At 37.0% G+C, this 19468-nt stretch overlaps 3 protein-coding genes and 1 long non-coding RNA gene across 5 annotated transcripts; 2 read left to right on the top strand and 2 right to left on the bottom strand.

Moving 5' to 3' along the window:
* The first annotated feature begins 488 nt into the window (after nucleotides 1-488).
* On the top strand, nucleotides 489-7271 carry sycp1 (synaptonemal complex protein 1). Its single transcript, XM_055222019.1, has 33 exons — nucleotides 489-927; nucleotides 1373-1457; nucleotides 1554-1597; nucleotides 1676-1837; nucleotides 1931-1998; nucleotides 2066-2139; nucleotides 2205-2263; nucleotides 2344-2419; nucleotides 2494-2567; nucleotides 2642-2750; nucleotides 2839-2912; nucleotides 3013-3185; nucleotides 3274-3341; nucleotides 3409-3470; nucleotides 3539-3655; nucleotides 3722-3784; nucleotides 3861-3964; nucleotides 4041-4158; nucleotides 4232-4302; nucleotides 4402-4483; nucleotides 4551-4613; nucleotides 4684-4746; nucleotides 4859-4975; nucleotides 5049-5159; nucleotides 5244-5336; nucleotides 5429-5503; nucleotides 5581-5655; nucleotides 5707-5850; nucleotides 5945-5998; nucleotides 6069-6134; nucleotides 6706-6813; nucleotides 6891-6953; nucleotides 7044-7271. Exons 1-33 carry the CDS (start codon nucleotides 817-819, stop codon nucleotides 7179-7181), a joined length of 2964 nt encoding a protein of 987 aa, XP_055077994.1. The 5' UTR covers nucleotides 489-816; the 3' UTR covers nucleotides 7182-7271.
* Nucleotides 7272-7497: 226 nt separating this feature from the next.
* On the bottom strand, nucleotides 7498-8779 carry LOC117371348 (uncharacterized). Of its 2 annotated transcripts, none has more exons than XR_004541439.2 (4): nucleotides 8705-8779; nucleotides 8137-8587; nucleotides 7741-7893; nucleotides 7498-7663 (listed from the first exon to the last, which is right to left on the bottom strand). It is a non-coding gene; the product is annotated as an uncharacterized LOC117371348 (long non-coding RNA). The 2 variants fall into 2 exon arrangements; XR_004541440.2 differs by having other exon boundaries at nucleotides 7741-7847.
* Nucleotides 8780-9104: 325 nt separating this feature from the next.
* On the bottom strand, nucleotides 9105-17208 carry slc5a8l (solute carrier family 5 member 8, like). The gene is made up of 15 exons (XM_033967010.2): nucleotides 16710-17208; nucleotides 16456-16521; nucleotides 16178-16229; nucleotides 16012-16079; nucleotides 15684-15838; nucleotides 14778-14918; nucleotides 14561-14690; nucleotides 14360-14448; nucleotides 13770-13882; nucleotides 10692-10759; nucleotides 10515-10601; nucleotides 10251-10444; nucleotides 9990-10099; nucleotides 9815-9900; nucleotides 9105-9713 (listed from the first exon to the last, which is right to left on the bottom strand). Exons 1-15 carry the CDS (start codon nucleotides 17061-17063, stop codon nucleotides 9618-9620), a joined length of 1809 nt encoding a protein of 602 aa, XP_033822901.1. The 5' UTR covers nucleotides 17064-17208; the 3' UTR covers nucleotides 9105-9617.
* Nucleotides 17209-18484: 1276 nt separating this feature from the next.
* tshba (thyroid stimulating hormone subunit beta a) lies at nucleotides 18485-19036 on the top strand. Its single transcript, XM_033966859.2, has 2 exons — nucleotides 18485-18660; nucleotides 18735-19036. Exons 1-2 carry the CDS (start codon nucleotides 18499-18501, stop codon nucleotides 19017-19019), a joined length of 447 nt encoding a protein of 148 aa, XP_033822750.1. The 5' UTR covers nucleotides 18485-18498; the 3' UTR covers nucleotides 19020-19036.
* The last annotated feature ends 432 nt before the right edge of the window (nucleotides 19037-19468 follow it).

Raw genomic sequence — 19468 nt, 5'->3', positions numbered from 1 at the left:
TTAATAGACCTACTTACAACATCGCGTGACACTAGCTCTTCATATATCAAGCTCTTCATACTAAAGACTGTTTTTGAAGACTGCATTACCAAAACCAAAACCAAAACTTGGGCAGAAACCTTAGAGACGCTCTATTTAAGCCCACAGACTTTCTTTAGCAACAGTATTGTCAAGTGTTTACATGTACGCGTAACTAAAGTAAATTGGCTCTTGACTATAGACGACGTAGCCTACAATGTCACTCCGGCCCGACATCTAGTGGTCATTCATGGAAACTGCCAAACGGGGAAAAACACACACAAACATGTAGCAGCTATTTTATATTATATGTGCTTTACGTAGCGATGTATTTCCACTAACAACTAAGTAACATTTTTGATAACAAACCTGGTTCTGTTTAAGACCATTGTACATGAATATCTACATGGACCACTACGTCACGCACATCTGCGCACTGACTACGTGCACCTGTCCATGAAACCGTTAACGGTGGGGTAACGTAGCCGTAACGCTCGTTAAGTGCGAGCCGTAAAGGGATCAGTTATTTACCAAAAGTGTATTTATTGGTTGTAGCGCGGTAAGTAACTATGACTAGTCGTGAGAGCAAAGACAAGGTTTTGTTTTTCTTTTTTCTTTTTTCTTTTTTTTTTGTATTTTGTAAGTTCGTGAACTCTAAGATGCCATTTACAACGACTAAATAAGCTTAACGTTAGCTAGCTAGCAGGATAAGGATTTGTTTAACGTTCACTGTAGCAGAGGCAGTAGTTTTGTGTAAATGACCTTAGTGTATATTCCTCATAATCCACAGAAAAAGGGATGGATCGAGACAGAGGGTTTAGCTTCAAACTCCTGGTGCCGCCTCGCGTCAGCCACGCTCACGTGTCCGCCGTGAAACCCCAGGAAATACACGACACCTCAATGCAACAGGTCTGTTAAATGACCCATATTAAACTATTTTCTGATGCTATACATGTTATAATGTTGTTTCTTTATCACAAACATATCTGGACTTGTGTTTTGTTTCACACACACGCAAACCCTGCATATTTAGACTGGATTCTTCTCTCAAAGCAGGAAGTGCTCCACTGTGTTTTTAAACTACCACTTCATGACATCAAGATGGTGGAACAGAGCATTTTGAGCTTTGAAGATATAGACAGAGTAATAATAAAGTATTACTCAAACACGTGTGAATGAAACAAAACACAAGTCCAGCTATGTTTTTGATGAGACAATGATATTCTAACCTGGCTCAAAGGAGTCATTTTTGTGTAATGTAGGACCTTTAATAATCATCACACAAGATCCAGTAAATATTACACATTTTAATATACATAATGAGTAATGATTATTTTTGTTTTCATATCTGCAGGGCTTTAGGAAATGTTTTGACAAGGAACAACATATTTCCAATAACAAAAGCATACTTGCTTCAGCCAAGCCAAACCAAAGGCAAGGTATTGTTTACATTTTTACTCCTACCTTGTGTTTTCTTTATAATTATTGTTAGTAGTTATTAAATATTATATTTTCAAACAACCCTCTCCTTTAAGACTGTGTGAAGATGAAAGTTGTTCCACCGATGGAAAAGGACAAGGTAATACTTTAATTTCAGCAATGTTTAATCTTTTTAAGTAGTCTAATTTTATTTTCTTTCACTGTTGATATTTCCCAGAATCACAATACTGGGCAACTTTATACCAAGCTGTTTGATGAGGTTGAGAAAATAAAGTGCTGGAAAGTGAAAGTTGATTCTGACACAGTGCAAAAAGAAAAGAAGCTCTCTGAAAACAAAAGAACAATTGAAACACAGCGAAAAGCCATTCAAGAATTGCAGGTATGCATTTACAGAGTTTGTCTCTTTGGGCCAATATGTAACATGTAACAATAAAAAGGACTTTGATCTTGCCATTAATTTTATTCTTGGCAGTTTGGAAATGAAAGTCTTAGCGTAAAACTGGAGGAGCAGATTAGTGAAAATGAAGACCTTAGAAACAGGTATTTAAACACTTATTAATTAAAACTAACTATGCTTACTGTGCTAATACAAGTTTTATTGTTCTAGAAACAACGCAACACGAAACTTATGCAATATTCTGAAAGACACATTTGAGCGTTCTATTGAGAAAATGCATTTATGTAAGTAAAGAAAACATTCTAAAATGTCAAATACATTAGCTTTCTAAATTAACAAATATGTGTAGTTGAATGTGAACGAGAGGAAACACATCATCTCTTGCTGGAATACCAAGAGATCCTTCAGGTAATAACAGAAATATTTAGTATATAATGCAAAAATACTGCATTGTGTATTTATTGATAAACACTTTTTTTTTGACACAGAAACACATTGAAACATTGGAAGCCCTACATCTCAAAGCAGAGGCTGACCAATCAGAACTGCAGAAAGGCAAAAACAGTTTTAATTAGTTATTATTCATAATTCTTAAACTCTAATATGGATGATAATGCAAAATTGACTAATGTTTTCAGCTAAAGACGAGTTAATACAGTTTGAAAATCAGCAAAAAAAATTACAACAAGAAATTGACATGAAGGAGGAAGAGGTAAAAGCATGTTCAAGATATTGAACAATACATGTGTGATTGTGCTTCAGTAACTATACTATATTTATACACAGGTTGAAACTCTTCAGGCTAAGCTTCGAGACAATGATAGAAATCTGAACAATGTGTTTGCTGAGCTCCAAGACACTAAAGAACACTGCAGGATGCTTCAAGAGGAAATAGGTGAGATTACATGCTTTATACAATTCTGTGTCTTCTTCAGTTTTCTATCCCACCAAATTTACATTTTAATAATTTATATTTTTCACAGATCATAAAAGCGACCTCCTCAGAAGTTCAAATGCTGAACACGATTCCCTCATAAAAAAATTGCACGAAACAGAGGTAGAGAGGTGTTTTTAAAACTTTTTCTTTATAGATTCTTTATAACCTTTGTGCCATTATAACCAGTTTTTTTTTTTCAATTTATCTTGAAACAAAACAGCAAGCTATGACCACTCTGCTCGCAATGACTGAAGAATATGAAAAAATTATCCGAACCAAAGAGTTAAATGTACAAGAGCTGACCAGAGAAACCACACATCAGAAAGAAACATTTGTGCAAATGCAGAGGAGTGTAGATGACCTGCACAAGTTACTGGACTCTGAGAAACATAAGTAGATGAACTCTTTCTAGACTCTACCAAAAGTTATATGATCATATCGACAGCTATCGGCTAAATTATATGATCATGTTTATGTGTAGGACTACAGAACTGGAGAAGCAAGTAAATGCTAATATCCAAGAACTTGAAAAGAAAAAGAAAGACCTTGGTAATTATCTTGCAAAACTTTCAGCAAGGGTGTGTGGGTATTTTGTAATTAGCTTCTACCTTTGTAGGAGAAATGACTGAACTGAGTGCACAGAAAGAGAAGCAGATCAACAATCTCATAGAACAACTGGTAAAGCAGAGTCTGAGATGAAATACTTCTTACACAGTTCAATAATACTGACACTATATTTTTATAAGGATGCCACAAATAAATCTATGGAGGCCATAAACAGTAAAATGTCAGTCGTTACTGGCAGAGCAGAGGAAATGAAGGCTGAGCTTTTGAATAAAACTGAGGAAGCTCAACAACTAAAAGTAATTTATCCATATTTAAACCACATTTTATATAGGGTCTTTTTCAAATATTTATGATTGTTACAGGAGGTTTGTCATAATGCAAAAAGGAGTTTAACAGAGCTCACAACTAAGTTCACACTTGCCCAGGTTAGTCAAACTTTTTATTTTTTCATACACTTACTGTATCCTGAAGTACCTGTTACTATTGTGGCTGATACTCAAGGCTCAAGCTAATGAGCTACAGAAACATTTGACCAATGAGCAAAAGAAAAATGAGGCAAAGTCATCTGAAGTGGAGCAATTACAGAAAGAGATTACACAGCTCAAGTGAGTAACAAGTATTGGTTATTATAGAGCATACTTTTATAGACTTGATTTTAATTGAATCTGTGTTATGTTGCAGATGCACATATGAAGAGCTTTTGTGCAATTTTAATGAGCTGCAGTCTGTGAAATATGCCCTTGAACTAAAGCTCGAGAGTCAATGCCTTGACACTCAAACTGTTGAAGAAAACATAAAGGTCTTAATTAACTGTATTTTATGTTATGTAGCCCATTTGATCTTCTCTTAACAGTGTAATTAAACTCTTTCAGATGAGTGAAGAAACGGCTCAGGAGCTGTTGAACAAAATGGAGCAAACTAAAAATGAAAAACACCAATTGCGGTCAGTTTGTTTTTACATTTGAAATAAAAGTTTGGATACTTTTACTTTGAATAATATAATATGAATAATACAATATAATAACTTATACTTTACTTTCAGCCATGAACTTAACTCCATCAAGACCACTCTTCATCACAAATGTCAGGAAATTGAGATTTTGAAAAAGAACCTTGAGGAAAACGTAAGTGTTCTTCAAAAATGCAAGATGTCATGCTAAAAACAAAATATAACATGCTTTCCCATTTTAGGGCAAGAATTTGCTAGATGAAGTGTCAAAAAAGGAAAGAAGAATTAGGCTTATTGAAGCTAAGGTGTGCACTTTTTTGCAGCAAAAAGTTAATTGATTATATTGACTGTACACATTTTACTGTCCTCTGGTAGAGCAAATTACTGAAAAAGCAAGTGGCCAAACAAACTGCCAAGTCCACTGAACTACAGGATGTGGTATGGCTCTCCAGATGTCAATATATCCTAAACATTTGTGCTTCTAAAAAAAAAAAAAAAATACAGATCAGATTTTAATGTTGTCCATGTTTTTTATGTATCGTGTTCTTAGATCAACAATCTCCAAGAAGAAAACCACAGTCTAAAAAGGGTGCATGAGGAGGAGCATCAGATACTACTTGAAGATCAGCAAAACAAATCAGCAGTTGCCCGAGAGTTGGAGATTGAGGTGCACAATTTTTTGTCTCTGCGAATTTCACCTGTTTAAGCAAAAAATATCAAGAACTTCCATTCAAACAAAGGTTCAAAAGCTGAGGTCAGAAACAGAAGAGGCCATCAGGTGCCAAGAAGATACAGAGCTGAAATGCCAAAACAAGATCGCTGATATGGTCACACTCATGGAGAAACACAAAGTAGGACAATTTCTCCAAAACTATATATAGACAGTAGACAGTATTCATGTGGAATTTATTTGATTGTTAAATTATTCCAAGCAGAGCCAGTACGACCGCATGGTCGAAGAAAAGGACGCTGAACTCCAAGTAAACAAGGAAAAGGAGATGAAAGCTATTGCTCATGGAAAAATATTGGTATATAAAATACACAAGATATTTTACACACACTTGAATCTGACAGTAATTAAAAATAACTGTCAAAACTGATTTATCCTTTTTCTATTCAGAAGCAGGAACTGTTAAAGCAAAAGAAAGAAAATGATTCTTTGAAGAAGGAGCTAAAGGAGCACATAAAAGAGAAGGTATGACACTTGTGTATGCCATACATTTTTTTACCTTTAAACCTGTAATTAATAATTTATTACATTTACTAAATTAGGAAAACCTGCAGAAGGAACTTTTCAACTTGAAGAATGAAAAGAAAAACACCCAGACACCTGTTGAGAGCAAACAGGTACTTTGTACCCCACACAATAAGAAATGTCTCTTGAATAGTATTTTTTAGTTACCCATAAATGGCAATAAAAAGGAAGAAGAATCCAAAACTCCAATGGAGAGCCTTTTGAAACTGTACAGATTTGAGTTTTCCAAGGCCAGAAAAACACCCTCCTCAACCAAAGACGAGTGTTGTGCTGTTGCTGGGAAAAGTGTAAGTCATCTATATTTTCTATAATAGTGAATAAACTAGCACATTGTTCCATCTGTATTTTTTATGCCATGCAACACATTTTGTTTTATGACAGGCATCGGAGACCACATCAGTGCTGACTTCATGTCAAACAACACCAAGGAGTGCGGTATGCTCCTATTGTTACATTGAATTGACAGCATCTTTAGTTATTATTAATATATTTTTCACTTTTATAGAGTTTCCACAGTAATAATGTGAAAACACCCAAAAGTACTGCAAGTCGATCTACATCAAAGATTAAAGTAATTTACTTATTAGAACTGGATAATCTTAAATAAGCAAGACTGTGTGTATATGTGTATATAGGTACATATATATGTATGTGTGTGTGTGTATGTATGTATATATATATATATATATATATATATATATGTGTGTGTGTGTGTATAGTAATGTATAGGGGTATATGAATACATACATAGTGTGCACGTATATATATATATATATGTTTTATCGAATAGGTGTGTGTGTATGTATGTATGCACATTGAAAGTTTGTATTTAGTTATGTATTTTGTAAGTTTATGTGCGCATACACACAAATAAATATGCAATGTTTTGATTCTGTGCATATGGAGCCCAGGGAGGGGGGGTAGGATATCACCATGAGCTCGGGATTTTTTTTTAATTTTTTTTTTTTTTGGGGGGGGGGATTATTATTGTTTTTGTTGTCCTGTTTTTGTTATTATGTAACAATATAACAATAAAAATTTGATTAAAAAAAAAAAAAAAGATTAAAGTAATTTAAACTCACAATGGTGTAGAATGACCTAAGATTTACTTTTAGTTGTTGCCGGTGATCCTTGTTTTTTAGTCTTACAGAATTCGGACTCCACCCTCTACCGAAAAGCAATCGGCCTGGGTAAAAGGCACCATTGAACTAGACCCAAAGTCAGACAGCTCAGGTCAAGGAGACCTCTTGGTGAGTTTTAGTAATTTGGATCAAACCTGACACAAGTACTAATAATATTAAGGAAATAAGTAATGCTCTTTATTTAGATGTTTGCAAATACGTCTGCTCCCATAGACTCAGCTCCACACGCCAATGACAACTTTTTTAAGGTAAGATCATACTTTTAGATCACTTTAGATTAGTGTACGGGCCATTGTAATCATATAAGTAGATTTATGCATATTACGTTATTTTTACAGAGCCAGAGTCCTCTAAACTTGAAATCACCTAAAAACAACTTGAAGCTAGCAGCTATGAAAAGAATGAGAGATGCTGGTTGGAGCGCGGTCACAGGAAATGACAAAAAAAAGAGGACCAATGAAAAAATATTTGCCTAAACAGTGAATGTTGTTGTAGGTTGACTTGTTAGCAAGGTGTCAGGTCAGAAACATTAGTTGCACAATGCTTGTTCATAGGCATTATAGGATCTAATATTTGTTTTGTATTGTAAAACATGAAATTTTCCAGTATTTAGTATGTGTTCTGTGTTCAGCCTGAATTTATTTAATTTATTGGCTATATTGCAGTATTGAAGTTTGTTGATGTTTGCTATTGTTCATATACATCCAGATACAGTTATTTCTATTATTTCTATTATTTTGATCTCGTAAATAAATAACGCATTCTGCTCTTTCAGAACTGTTTTGTGTTGCATGTTTATTATTATTATACATATTTAAGGTGTAAGGGAATACAACTGTGTTTTAATGAGGGAACTCCAAGCTGAACTGTGCGGCTGGTGGTACGTTGTCATAGATTGGATGACCATCATAAAGTCCTTCAGAAATGACAGGTCTGCCAGGTCCTGCTGTTGAGGAATCTGAACAAATGTTTTCATGTTTAAGAAACCAATTCTTTAGACCTTTTGCAGAAAATAGATATGAAAAATCCACTTACTCAAGTCTTCTGTGTTGGATAGAGCCAGATGCACGAATTGCAGTTCATAACTAAATCTGCAGCACTTGATCGCGACCATGGCCATAGCGAACAAGCCCAACATAACACTAAAAATAATAGTCAAATTCCTCTCAGAAATGCTAAGCCACACACCTAAAGGGAAATATAACATAAACCTTTCAAAAACACAGTTGTATATGTATATTAGAGGTAGCCAGATTTTCTATTATATTGGAGATAATTATATACTGACATGAATATGAAAATGTAGCATGTATAATAAGTAACAAAATGCTGCAAATGTGACTAAAGCTTCGAAAATAAACATTATGGATTGACAAAATCTCTACTGCCCACCCCAACTTTATAATATGGCTTATTTTTAATTAGGGTTACCTTGAGTTGGAAGAACAGACTGGGAGGTAGCAGTCACCTCCCAGTCAGATGAGTTTGCAGTAGTACTTCTAATAACAGCAGCAGTAGTTGTAGTAGTTGTGGAGTGGTGTATGTTTCTCTCAGATGTTGATGGTTCAGTTTGAGTGGCAGTTGTGGGTGTAGACTCTGACATACTGTTTAAAGGCTTCACGACAGTGGTGGATTCTATTGTTTGAATGTGATTAGAGTTTGTAACTGTCCCGGAAGTATTAGTTGTATTGGGAATCACAGTTGTCAGTGTTATTGTTGAATGTTCAGAAGTGCTCAGTGACGTTCCTTTTCTTGAGCTGTCTGATACAACTTGGACTGTTACCGTAGACTGAGGACTCCAATTTTCATTCTCTGTTGTTGACTCAGCAAGTAATAGGCAAAAGGCCAGCCTAAAAACTAGCATATCCATGACTTTTAAAGCCTGTTGTGGTGAAAGAAGTCAACATATTACTAACCTTATCATTCATTGTACCTCTTGGATTGTCAATATTATAATGTATTTGTATTCTATCAAACCATTCAAATAAACCATGCTCACCTGAGTACAGGAAGAAGAAGAAAATAGGTGCCAAGTGGTGCCATGTCCCTGCTGCCTCTGAACAACCTGAGTATTGTCTTCCTGTTCATGGTAGATAAAAGTGGGCGGTCAATGCTTTGTAAACTTCTTTATTATATGTTACCTAGGAGACGCCGTTATTGTCTGGATCAAAGCTCAATCCTTCTGCCTCTCCTGCTCAAAGGTAACATTTATTGCCAGCAGTCAGTAACAAGGAAACTCCAAGATTAAGAATTACCAATGCACAAGAGCAATCAGATAAAATCAAAAGTTAGTGTAAAATCATTCACAATATTTTATTGACTGGAAACAAAATAATTCATGACATCCATCATGTAGGCAATAAAAAACAACTAAAATTGTGTAATGAAAAGTCAACAGCATTGTCATTCTATATTGTGACATCAGTTTTGGCTAGCAAATTGAGATTTAAAAAAAGAAAAGAAAAAACTATAAATAAATGATGTATGTAATGATTTTTGTTGTGCAGTAACAATGTACTGGTGTTTCCAGATTTGGATTATTACAAATTAGTAGAACAAAATTTGCTATTGCTGGGTTTCACTTGACATCACAGCATTCTATAGGCCAATAATATTTTATACAGATAGGGGGCAGCTAAAATGAATATTGCTGAAAAGCTCATTTTTTGTTGTAATATAGACAGTTATAGGGATCAGTCATTAATAGAAGTAACTAGTTTCAACTTCTGTGAATTTACTTTTTAGATATTTCAAAATACAATATAATTAATAGGGAAAATTGGCTTTTGCCCTTCATCTGGGAGTATGACATCATCACATCATCTGAAAACCCACCAATACAACACTGACAGTATGCTGCATAATATAAATGTACATATAATTCCATAATAATAACCCAACACTTTCTGTATTTATAGCTTGGTGGTCATGTCTTTGCTTATAATTTCAGATTGTAATTCAGTGAAAGCCTTGTTGTCAATTCCCTCCTTTTCTCCTGTATATGATGCCTGTGGAGGATCAACACAATAAAGAATGTTATAGCATCTCCATTAGAAGCATATTGTTAGCTTAGCATTTATTTTTTACTGTATAGAATGCGTATTTTTACCTCTGATGTGTTATAGCCTCTGAAGCAAAACATATCACTCTTCTTCACAAATAGATCCGGATGGAGTTTTTCTTGTTTGCAGCCTCCTAAAATGCAGTATGTTACATGTCAAAGATTGTTATGTAATTAGAGAGAGTATTTTTTATTTATTTTTAACTGTGTTCCAGATTCTTACCTGTGGCTATGCTTATCACTAATCCGGACACTATTGTGACCACGGCACCGAGGGCAGAGAAGTACAGGTAGGACAGAGAGTACCAAGAGTCTGCCAGGAGTGGTCTCACACTGACAGAAAACATATTTTAATTATAATTTTTAATTTTTAATTTTTAATTTTTAATTTTTAATTTTTAATTTTTAATTTTTAATTTTTAATTTTTAATTTTTAATTTTATTTATTCAAACAAACCAACTAATGATCTGGTTATTTCCTTACGTGGGTAGTGTGGTCATGGGCGTGGCACTGGTCCAAGGTGCTTGGGTTGTGTGGTTCTGGCTGATTGTGCTGTTGCAGCCCACAGTGGTAAGTGGGAGAGGGAGAGTCTTATCAGCTGTTGGTGGGTAAATCTGCGCTCCAATTCCTACCCATAAAGTCAAAACTAGTCCGATGATCATTCCAGAAAGACTGCCCTGTAAAATACAGGTAAGATTGTTAGTCTCGTCATCTACAATGACCTTGGTACTGTCAGGAAGTACTTACTATTGAATTTGGTGTGTGGAAAAACATGCCTAAGAGGTAAAGCCCAAGGAGAGGACCGCTGATCATGCCAAAAATGGACAGGGCAGCCTAAAACAAAGGCATAGTGTAAATTGTATTTCCTCCTCTCTACCTCACGGGGGTAGTAAAGAATTAAAATAAAACACTCCAACAACATACCTGCAAAACGCCTCCCATTAATGAAGCAACTCCAGCCATTCCAATACACAATCCTCCAAAGAATATGCCTGACATCACATAACACTATAAATCTCACTAAAAAGGAGTATGTTTTGTTTAAAGGTGTACTGTGTAACTTTTCTGGTGGAGATCTGTGTAATCCCTCAGTCGTCCAGGTCTGATCCATAGTAAAAGATTAAATTAAATTTGTTAACTGGACAAATCTTTGCAGGAGTGAAGATGTTTCACTGCTCATCCAAGCCGCTTCAGTTCCCATCAGATTGATGGTGGGCACTGCCTTATATCTATCTGAAGGGAGGGGCTAACTACACTGAAACTGTAAATAGCTATTGTCTCCAGTTTCATCTTAAATGACCCTATTCAACCTTTAATGACCCTGCTATTGTTCTCTTTGTTTTGGGTCTGAGAATAGAGTTGTAAATCAGTGAGAAATTATGTCTCAGGCCTCCATTCCTGATTAAGGAAGGATTGTCTTTCCTAACAAAAATAGCTTCTTTAACTCCCCTCTCAAACCATTTTTTTCTCTGGCTCAGATCTGAACTTCACTATCTTCAAAGGAGTGGTTAGTGGCTTTGAGATGGAGATGTACGGCGGACTGGGGAGGAACTCTCATGCCGGTGTTGGTACATTCTCTAATGGAGTGTCTGTTTAGTTTTTCCAATGTAACGTTCACTGCACTCTTTGCTGGAGAAGGAAGAAGTCACTGATAGACAGCTGTATTACAGACTCTATCCTGGTGATGCTATTCCCTGTATCTATGGCCTCCCAAAAATCCAAAAAAAAGAAGAAGTGCCCCTCAGACCCATTGCATGTAGCATCGATTCTATCACATATAATGTGGCCAAACATCTGAAGATCATCCTGGCTCCTCTGGTTGGCAACACGGAGCACCATATTGAGAACACAGCAGAATTTGTGAAGCAAAATCAAGTATCTCCAATTTGATTCAGGTGAGACCATGGTTTCATTTGATGTGACCTCTCTTTTCCACTTGTATCCCCACTGCAGTGGCGTTAGAGGCAGCAAAGAGGAGGTTACTGTAGGAAACTAAGTCAAACGAGAGAACTAAACTGACAACAGATCACATCTGCAAATTGCTGGAAATTTGTTTAAATGCCACACATTTCTTGTTTAGAGGAAACTTCTATAGGCAAATCCACAGCTGTGCCATGGGCTCACAGGTCTCTTCTGTTATGGTTAACTTACACATGGAACAATTTGAACAGGATGCATTGGCCTTATTTCCAGGCACATTGGTATTGGTACGTGGATGACAACTGGACTAAAATCAAAAACTGGAAACCTTTACTGCACATCTTAATGCCGTGGATCCAATAGTTACTGCACAATCTAAGAAGGCCAATTTGTTCTCCTTGGCCTCTTCCTGTGGGAACTTGATGTTTGGATCCACGGCATTAAGATGTGCAGTAAAGGTTTCCAGTTTTTGATTTTAGTCCACTGTAAATAAACACTGTAAATCTGACCTGTGTCTCCAGGTAGAAGGCTTCAGGAAACCCGCACACACTGGCCAATACCTGCTGTTTGATTAACACCACTCTGAGTCATCCGTCTTCTACAACACAGAGCTCAAGGGGTGCCCACAAACACAGAGGGAAAAGTAAAGGAGGAACAACACGTGAAGAAAGCCCTCTTGGCTTGGATATCCAAAATAGGCCTTCAATAGATCTAAGAGAGCTAAAAAAAAATAGAACAATAGGGAATCTGCACCTAGAAGGAGAGGTCCTTACACAGCTGGTTTGTCTGAAAAACTTCAGAGAATTTTCAGACAGTCTGCCATTCCAGTCTATTTCAAACCTACGAACACTAAGACAGAAACTGGTTCACCCAAAGGACAACCCCAGAGTCATAAACAAAATAATGTAGTCTACTCCATTCAAGTGTAGTGAAGAGTGCAATGAGTGTTACACTGGAGAAACTAAACAGCCACTCCATAAGAGAATGGACCAACACCGTTGCGAGAGTTCCTCTGGACCCCAGTCCGCCGTACATCTCCATGTCAAAGCCACTAACCATTCCTTTGAAGATAGTGAGGTACAGATCTTAGCCAGAAAAAATAAATGGTTTGAGAGGGGAGTTAAAGAAGCTATTTTTGTTAAAGGCATCCTTCCTTAAACAGGAATGGAGGCCTGAGACATAGTCTCTCACAAACCAAAAACAAAGAGAACAATAGCAGGGTTGTTAAAAGTTGAATAGGGTTGCTTAAGATGAAACTGGAGAGTAGTTAGACCCTCCCTTCAGATAGATATAAGACAGAGCCCACCAAAAATCTGATCAGAACTGAAGAAACGGCGTAGATGAGCAGCGAAACGTCTTCACTCCTAGAAAGATTTGTCTGGTTGACAAATTTAATTTTGTCTTGGCTATGTTTTCTGGTGGAGGGCTTCTTTCCATGGACATGTTTTTGCTTTGTCATGAATGTTCCACGTGACAATGTGGCATTAAGCATATTTATCTCCAGCTTTGCTTTGAAACATTTCAGGCAAAGTCATAACATACCCACAGAGAGAAGAAGGTGGCACACCCTCTTCCAGAAAAGTTTCATAGTGCATCTTTACTCAAGAGACCCACAATGGGGAAATGTGACTGCATTGGATGAAGTTTACTTGTGAATTGCACTGACTCTTAATAGATTAGTTATATAATAAACTTGTGTGAGCCCAGGCCCTTTCAAAGAATTCACTTTCATGAGCATTGCATGCTCTTGCTTGTTATCAAGAAGCTCGGTACATCATGTAGGTCACAGAGTATTTGATTTGTGTTAACTTGAAATCACTACTTTATGTAACCACAATCCTCTATTAAGTTTATGTTCCTAAGATAAGATACAGTTATTTGTATCTGTCTATAGGACTGCAAAATGGAAGGTGTTCACACTGACAGCATCTGATTGCTGTACTCATAACAATATTATTATGTCAGCTGACTTTTGTTTTGGCATAAAACTCTTGTTTTGAGTATTTTCATTTCATTGAGTAAAAATGAACTTGCATAGAACTGATTGCTGTAATTTTTAGCTTTTTAGAGTCCAAAACTTACTCAGTCCCATGTTGAGCCAAGTTACTTGTTTCTGTGTGCGGTTTTCCCACAGAGGAATGATGAAGTCTTCCATTGTGACAGCAACCAGAGCGTTAATGCTGGAGGACACTGTGCTGTGAAACAAAGGGTAATCCTCAGACTTTGATCTTGTAAGCTAATATAATCCTTTGCTGCCCTTTAGCTATTGGAAGGTCTTATTTAACATTTGCTTTACCTTTATAATACTTTTCCATGCTATCCATGGGGCCTTACTGAACTGAACATAAAATTATATTCTACTATATGTGTGTGTGTGTGTGTGTGGGGGGGGGGGGGGGGGGGGGTGACGACATTTCATTTTTTGTTGCTCATTAAGAAAAAAAAAAGTCAAAGTTTAGGACATTGTGTTTTATGCCAGGACTAAATATACTACTAAATGATTACATTAGAAAAGTTACTATCACACCCTATTTAGCAGTATTAAGCTATTTTACATTTATCAACATGTAGTAGTTCACAGTACAATCCATGCTTATCTCAAAGATAAGAGACACTTGTTCTTTTACTTACTGAGGTAACTGATACATTTCCTTGTTTTTGAAAGGCCTCACCTGAGAGTCCCACTGTATGCAGCTGCCACAAACAGGCCCGGGATGCCAGGATACACAGCCAGTATATCCATGACCAGGTATGGAAGGAGCTGCAGGAATGAGTTGTTATTGACATTATTTATATGGAGGCAGATAACATTCTGTTTAACATTATGAGACTGATGATCTATCATTATTATTATTAAATACAAGAAAAGTTACCTGGTCTGAAGTAGTGACATCACTATTTGTAAGTGGGTCACACGTCTTGTAAATGGAATACATGGTTAGTCCAGTCACCATAGCCAAGCTCACAGTCACCCACAGCCCCACCATGTTCACATACAAAGACCTGGCAGAGATGACATTAGACATGTTAGGACTTGGTCTTGATCTGGGCCTCACCCTGATTGCACTGCAGGTGCACACACACACTTACATTTTGGCATGCCCCAGCGTTTTGCAGGAGATGTAGCGCTGCACTTGGGACTGGTTTATTGAGTATATTGAGACCCACATTATGCTGCCTCCAATGACAATAGTCCAGAATGAGTGGCGCTTTCGAGGGTCTGGGTCAAAGCTATGGCAAAAAACACAAAGTCACAAGGTCCAATTACTTTTGTCACTTTTAGTGTTGGGAAGTAACTAAATATTTTGATTGATGTGGAATAAATTGTAGTAGCCCGAGAGTTGAAGAGAAGAGGTATGACACTGGAGGTCTAACGCAGGAGAAGTTTATTTACCATCAGTACAGGACCTGGCACCCAGAGATGTGAACCCTCAAGACATTTTGATAGTGTTGTTCATTCCATTCTAGTGCAGTGCAGTCTGTCTATGCTTCCGTTGTAAGGAGTATTATATCTCTCATGATGCAGGCTAGCAAGGCCTGAGCTGGCAGTATGCCCTCAGTACAGCACAGAAATGGAATGTTTCTAAGTGATAGTAATTGTACCAAAATTACGACACAGAATACAATTTTGAGTAACTGTATTTTATTACTCAGTTGGTGGTATTCCGAATATATTTACTTTTTTAAAATCAAAGGAATACATTGCAGTATTTGGTCATGCAATTATGGGTGAGCAGCTTTTGAAAAACCTGAAAACTCTTTTCTTGTGTCATGCACATATGTAAGTTTTCCTTCACCAATTAATGATTAATAAATGCATAACCAACGGTGTAAAATGCATCCCGATTAATATTCATATATTCAGTATTCTTCTGTAACTAAATACATCAGTCCTCATGACTTGTGGACCAGATGTATTTGGTAAACCTGCCTCTTTGCTATTCACCTATCATAATTGTTACTTTGTTTTAAGCCTTTCTGTGGTCCTGTACTCACTCAAATGCTTTCAGACGTCCTCCTTCTCCAGCGTCTTCCCAAACCTTTGTGAGGCCTCCCTGTAGCACAGCTCCTCGGGCTATGACAGCCACAAACCCAGCCAACATCACCACCATCTGCAGCACATCAGTCCAGATGACTGCTTTCAGACCTCCCTGTGAGAAGAGCCACAGTCAAATGAGCACTGTGATGGTGGTACCATCTAGCTTGTGACTATGGTTATGTCAGCTTCATTAGAAATTTATAACCATTTAAAATGTGGTAATAATTTCAAGATAATAATGAAAATAATGGAAAACAAGTTAATATTCTGCTGTATTTTACCAACCAAAGTGCAGTAGAGGATGCACACTGCCCCTGTGGCCACAAGCACTCCCCATAGATTCAGTCCTGTGACTAAATGACACAAAAATGCATACATATTTGCATTATGTTTAGCAGTAGTAGTCATTTACAACCAAACACATACTGTATGTCACAAGAAATGAACTTACTTTGATTTAGAGCGAGTGCAGGAGCATAGATGACCAGACCAGTGTACAATGCCTTCAAGACATTAGTTGATTAGATTACAGCAGAACAGGCTCACATTCATATTAAATGAAACAAAAGACCAACAATCAATTTTGCATAGTCATAAAACTGGTGCAATGTACAAATTACATGACAAAAAACAAACGTAACTATTGGACACCTAATAATAGCATTTGATTGACACTACATAATTCACGTAAATGCATTCTAATATCATTATTTGAAATATTTTTGTTACCGTCTGTACAATGTACATTGATGTCCCAATAATCCGAATGGGCCGACTAAAACGCATCTCCAAGTACTACACACAAAGACAACATATCACATAAGAAGGTTTCAAACTAATATTATTCTGTTTGCAAACAGAGAATACTGTGTAATATTTTTTAACATAAACCCAAGTATTAGCATTAAGATTTCAAAAAGATATTTAAACTTTATTATTATTATTTCAGTGCACACTTTCCCTCTGCTTTTGTAACTTATTACCTCATAGGCACTGGTGATCCCCAGTCGGTAGAATAGAGGCACAAACAGCTCTGCAGTGACAGTAGACATGATGGCATATGCAAAGCCAAAGAGCCAAAAGGCAGCTCCAAAGCGGTAAGCCTCGGCAGGTGTGCCGATGACTGTGATGCCAGACATAAAGCTAGCAGTCAGAGACATGGCAACTGGCACAGCAGTCATTTGTCGTCCACCCAACAAGAATTCATCACTGGTTGTTTCCTTTCGACCTCGGATCGCCTGGAAAAGGCCAATGCCAGCAGCCCCCAAAATAGTTGCAGCAAAAACTACATAATCCCACACTGAGAATGAGGCTACTGGGCCACCAGTGCCAACCATGATTAACAGTACAGGATAAAAAGGGATACAATTTTGAAATGTTAACAAACTTAAAACATAAGTTCACTAGACATCTTTTGTTTCAAAAGTTCAAAATAGGTTCTGGGTGTTCTTGTCCATGTACACTTACTTCCTCCGATCAGCGAGAAAAGCCAAAGACCAGCAAAAGATGTCTGTAAAGATTAGTTCTGTTGAGTTAATCATCAGTCAAGGGCACACACACACTGTCTGTAGTCTCTTCAGTGCTTCCCATTCTTCCCATTCTCACTACGTTGACGTGAAGAAAATACAATGGTACATTTTTCTTTAAATACAAACACACAGGGAAGATTTGTAGAACCTCTTTGCTCTGTACATGCTTAACCTGGGTGATGTTTTTAGAAAGCACAATGTCGCATTTCATTGTTTTGTAGATGACATTCAAATATATCTGCCAGTGACCACCAATGACAACTAGACCACAGTCAATGCTCTGCAAGGACTGTCTCAATGAATAAAGTGAATAAAGTCCACCTTCTTTCAGTTGAGGCTCCTTGCTTAAGTAAAGCCTCAAGTGGCTGATTTTTTTAGATTTCTATTTCGTTGACGAGAGCAAATTAGAATACAAGGTAATATTGTAACATTTAGCAGTTTCACCAACACCAAAATCCTGTACTATTATATTCGACCTTTATACTACACTACAACATAGGCTGTACAACTTTTATTTCATCTGAAATGGGCAGTAAATTCTTTTGAAGTTAATGTAAAATGGCAGTTAATGTTTAAGTTGATGAGTGAAAAGATTTAAAAAACAAATAGCAACTTTGCCGTACCATTATAGTCAGTAAATATTAGCTACAGGAACAAAACTTGGACTGATCTATGTGTTTTGCTGACTCTTATGGTAAATTAGTCTATGAATCATTACATAATTGTGAGCCATGTCACAGTTTAAGTTAATTTTTATTCACATTACTTTTAAATAGCGTTTGTTTTGTAAATGTAAAATCCAGGTTAAAGTCTACTTGAAACCACAGTTGTGTGTGGTAAGTCTGTGACACCTAGTGGACATAAGACACTCCTCTGGAAATAGTTTCAGCTTAGGTAAAGTTACACCAAGCTTTCAGCTGAAGCAAAATGAATGTATTCATTATGCAGTTCTCTTCATGTGCATCATCATAAGCTCAGTGGCCTCTTACATTTTTCATGTCATTGTTTTAATGGACACTGTCATCTGTAAAAGCAGAGATTATGGCTTATTTGAATAAAGATTGATTTTAATGTTTTTATAAATAGTGTTTCACCGAGTTGCTAAACCTCAGTTTCTTCTGCACCAACAGGTGAGTGAAGACAAGCTACTGTTTGCTATTCTTTTAATTGTCTTTTTTCTGTTGATTTATGTGTGTGGTGTGTTTATGCAGGTTATCTATACTGCTGAATTATCTTTGTCGACATGGAAACATCGATCTTTGGCTTTTGGATGTTTATTCTGATGTTCAACCCAGCTTTACCTATGTGTGTACCATCTGACTTCACTCTGTTTGTAGAGGAACCCGAGTGTAACTTCTGCGTGGCAATCAACACCACAATTTGCATGGGATATTGTCGCACAAAGGTATGCATGCATTTACTTTAATGACATTATGATGACTACATGTATTTCTGAGCATGTTTTATTGTGGGATCCAGGACAGTATTGTGAGGGATGAAGTTGGCCCATTGTTGAACCAGAAAAGCTGTACATATGAGAAAGTGGAGTACCACACTGCCCGGCTCCCAGGCTGTGCTGATAATGCTGTGTTTACCTATCCTGTGGCCCTGAGCTGCCACTGTGGTGTCTGCAGGACGGAGAACCACGAGTGTGCCCACAGAAATAACCCTGGCTTGCAACGCCTGGGACAGTCCAGTTGTACTAAACCAGTTTGGCACATTTACCCATATCTGGGTCAGAGTGATTACTCTATCCCTTTCTAATATTGTTTCTGCATCTGTATCCTTTGTGTTGGGTATGCTGTTGTTAATTTTTTATTGAGTCTGTCTACATAACCTTCAATGTCAAAAAACTGTTTGTGACTGTCTTATCCTTACATGACTTCCTCTGTGTATCCTGAATTTCTACCCAATTAAATCAAAAGTCTTTAAATAACTCTTTGACTACGTTGTGTTTGATCTAATCACATCCTGTCTTGTATGATAGGTTTCTGTTTACAAAATAAGAACCATACGACCATGACGCTCCACAGTGTCATCTCTGCAAGGCTATGGCTATATTTATCTCAGGGGTCATTGTGAATGCACGTGATCAGTGACACACCTTCTAACACTTTGACTCTAGTAGTGCTTGTAATCCTGGCCTGGAAAAGTCATATAACTTCTACAAAGCTGTCACTGTAAATGAGCTTACACCTTGAGTGTTTTTGTGA

Source organism: Periophthalmus magnuspinnatus, chromosome 5 (assembly GCF_009829125.3).
Source record: "Periophthalmus magnuspinnatus isolate fPerMag1 chromosome 5, fPerMag1.2.pri, whole genome shotgun sequence".
Taxonomy (NCBI): domain Eukaryota; kingdom Metazoa; phylum Chordata; class Actinopteri; order Gobiiformes; family Gobiidae; genus Periophthalmus; species Periophthalmus magnuspinnatus.
This window is presented reverse-complemented; position numbering and strand designations above follow the sequence as displayed.

Excerpts from the sequence above, each read along its gene's own strand:
- slc5a8l (XM_033967010.2), bottom strand. The coding sequence starts at position 17,063 with ATGGTTGGCACTGGTGGCCCAGTAGCCTCATTCTCAGTGTGGGATTAT. Across the intron at positions 13,883-14,359 it reads GCATACAGTGGGACTCTCAG|CACAGTGTCCTCCAGCATTA; the intron begins GTGAGGCCTTTC and ends TTTGTTTCACAG. Across the intron at positions 10,445-10,514 it reads TCCACACACCAAATTCAATA|GGCAGTCTTTCTGGAATGAT; the intron begins GTAAGTACTTCC and ends TGTATTTTACAG.
- sycp1 (XM_055222019.1), top strand. The coding sequence starts at position 817 with ATGGATCGAGACAGAGGGTTTAGCTTCAAACTCCTGGTGCCGCCTCGC. Across the intron at positions 2,568-2,641 it reads TTGACATGAAGGAGGAAGAG|GTTGAAACTCTTCAGGCTAA; the intron begins GTAAAAGCATGT and ends ATTTATACACAG. Across the intron at positions 3,186-3,273 it reads CTGGACTCTGAGAAACATAA|GACTACAGAACTGGAGAAGC; the intron begins GTAGATGAACTC and ends GTTTATGTGTAG.
- tshba (XM_033966859.2), top strand. The coding sequence starts at position 18,499 with ATGGAAACATCGATCTTTGGCTTTTGGATGTTTATTCTGATGTTCAAC. Across the intron at positions 18,661-18,734 it reads TGGGATATTGTCGCACAAAG|GACAGTATTGTGAGGGATGA; the intron begins GTATGCATGCAT and ends TGTGGGATCCAG.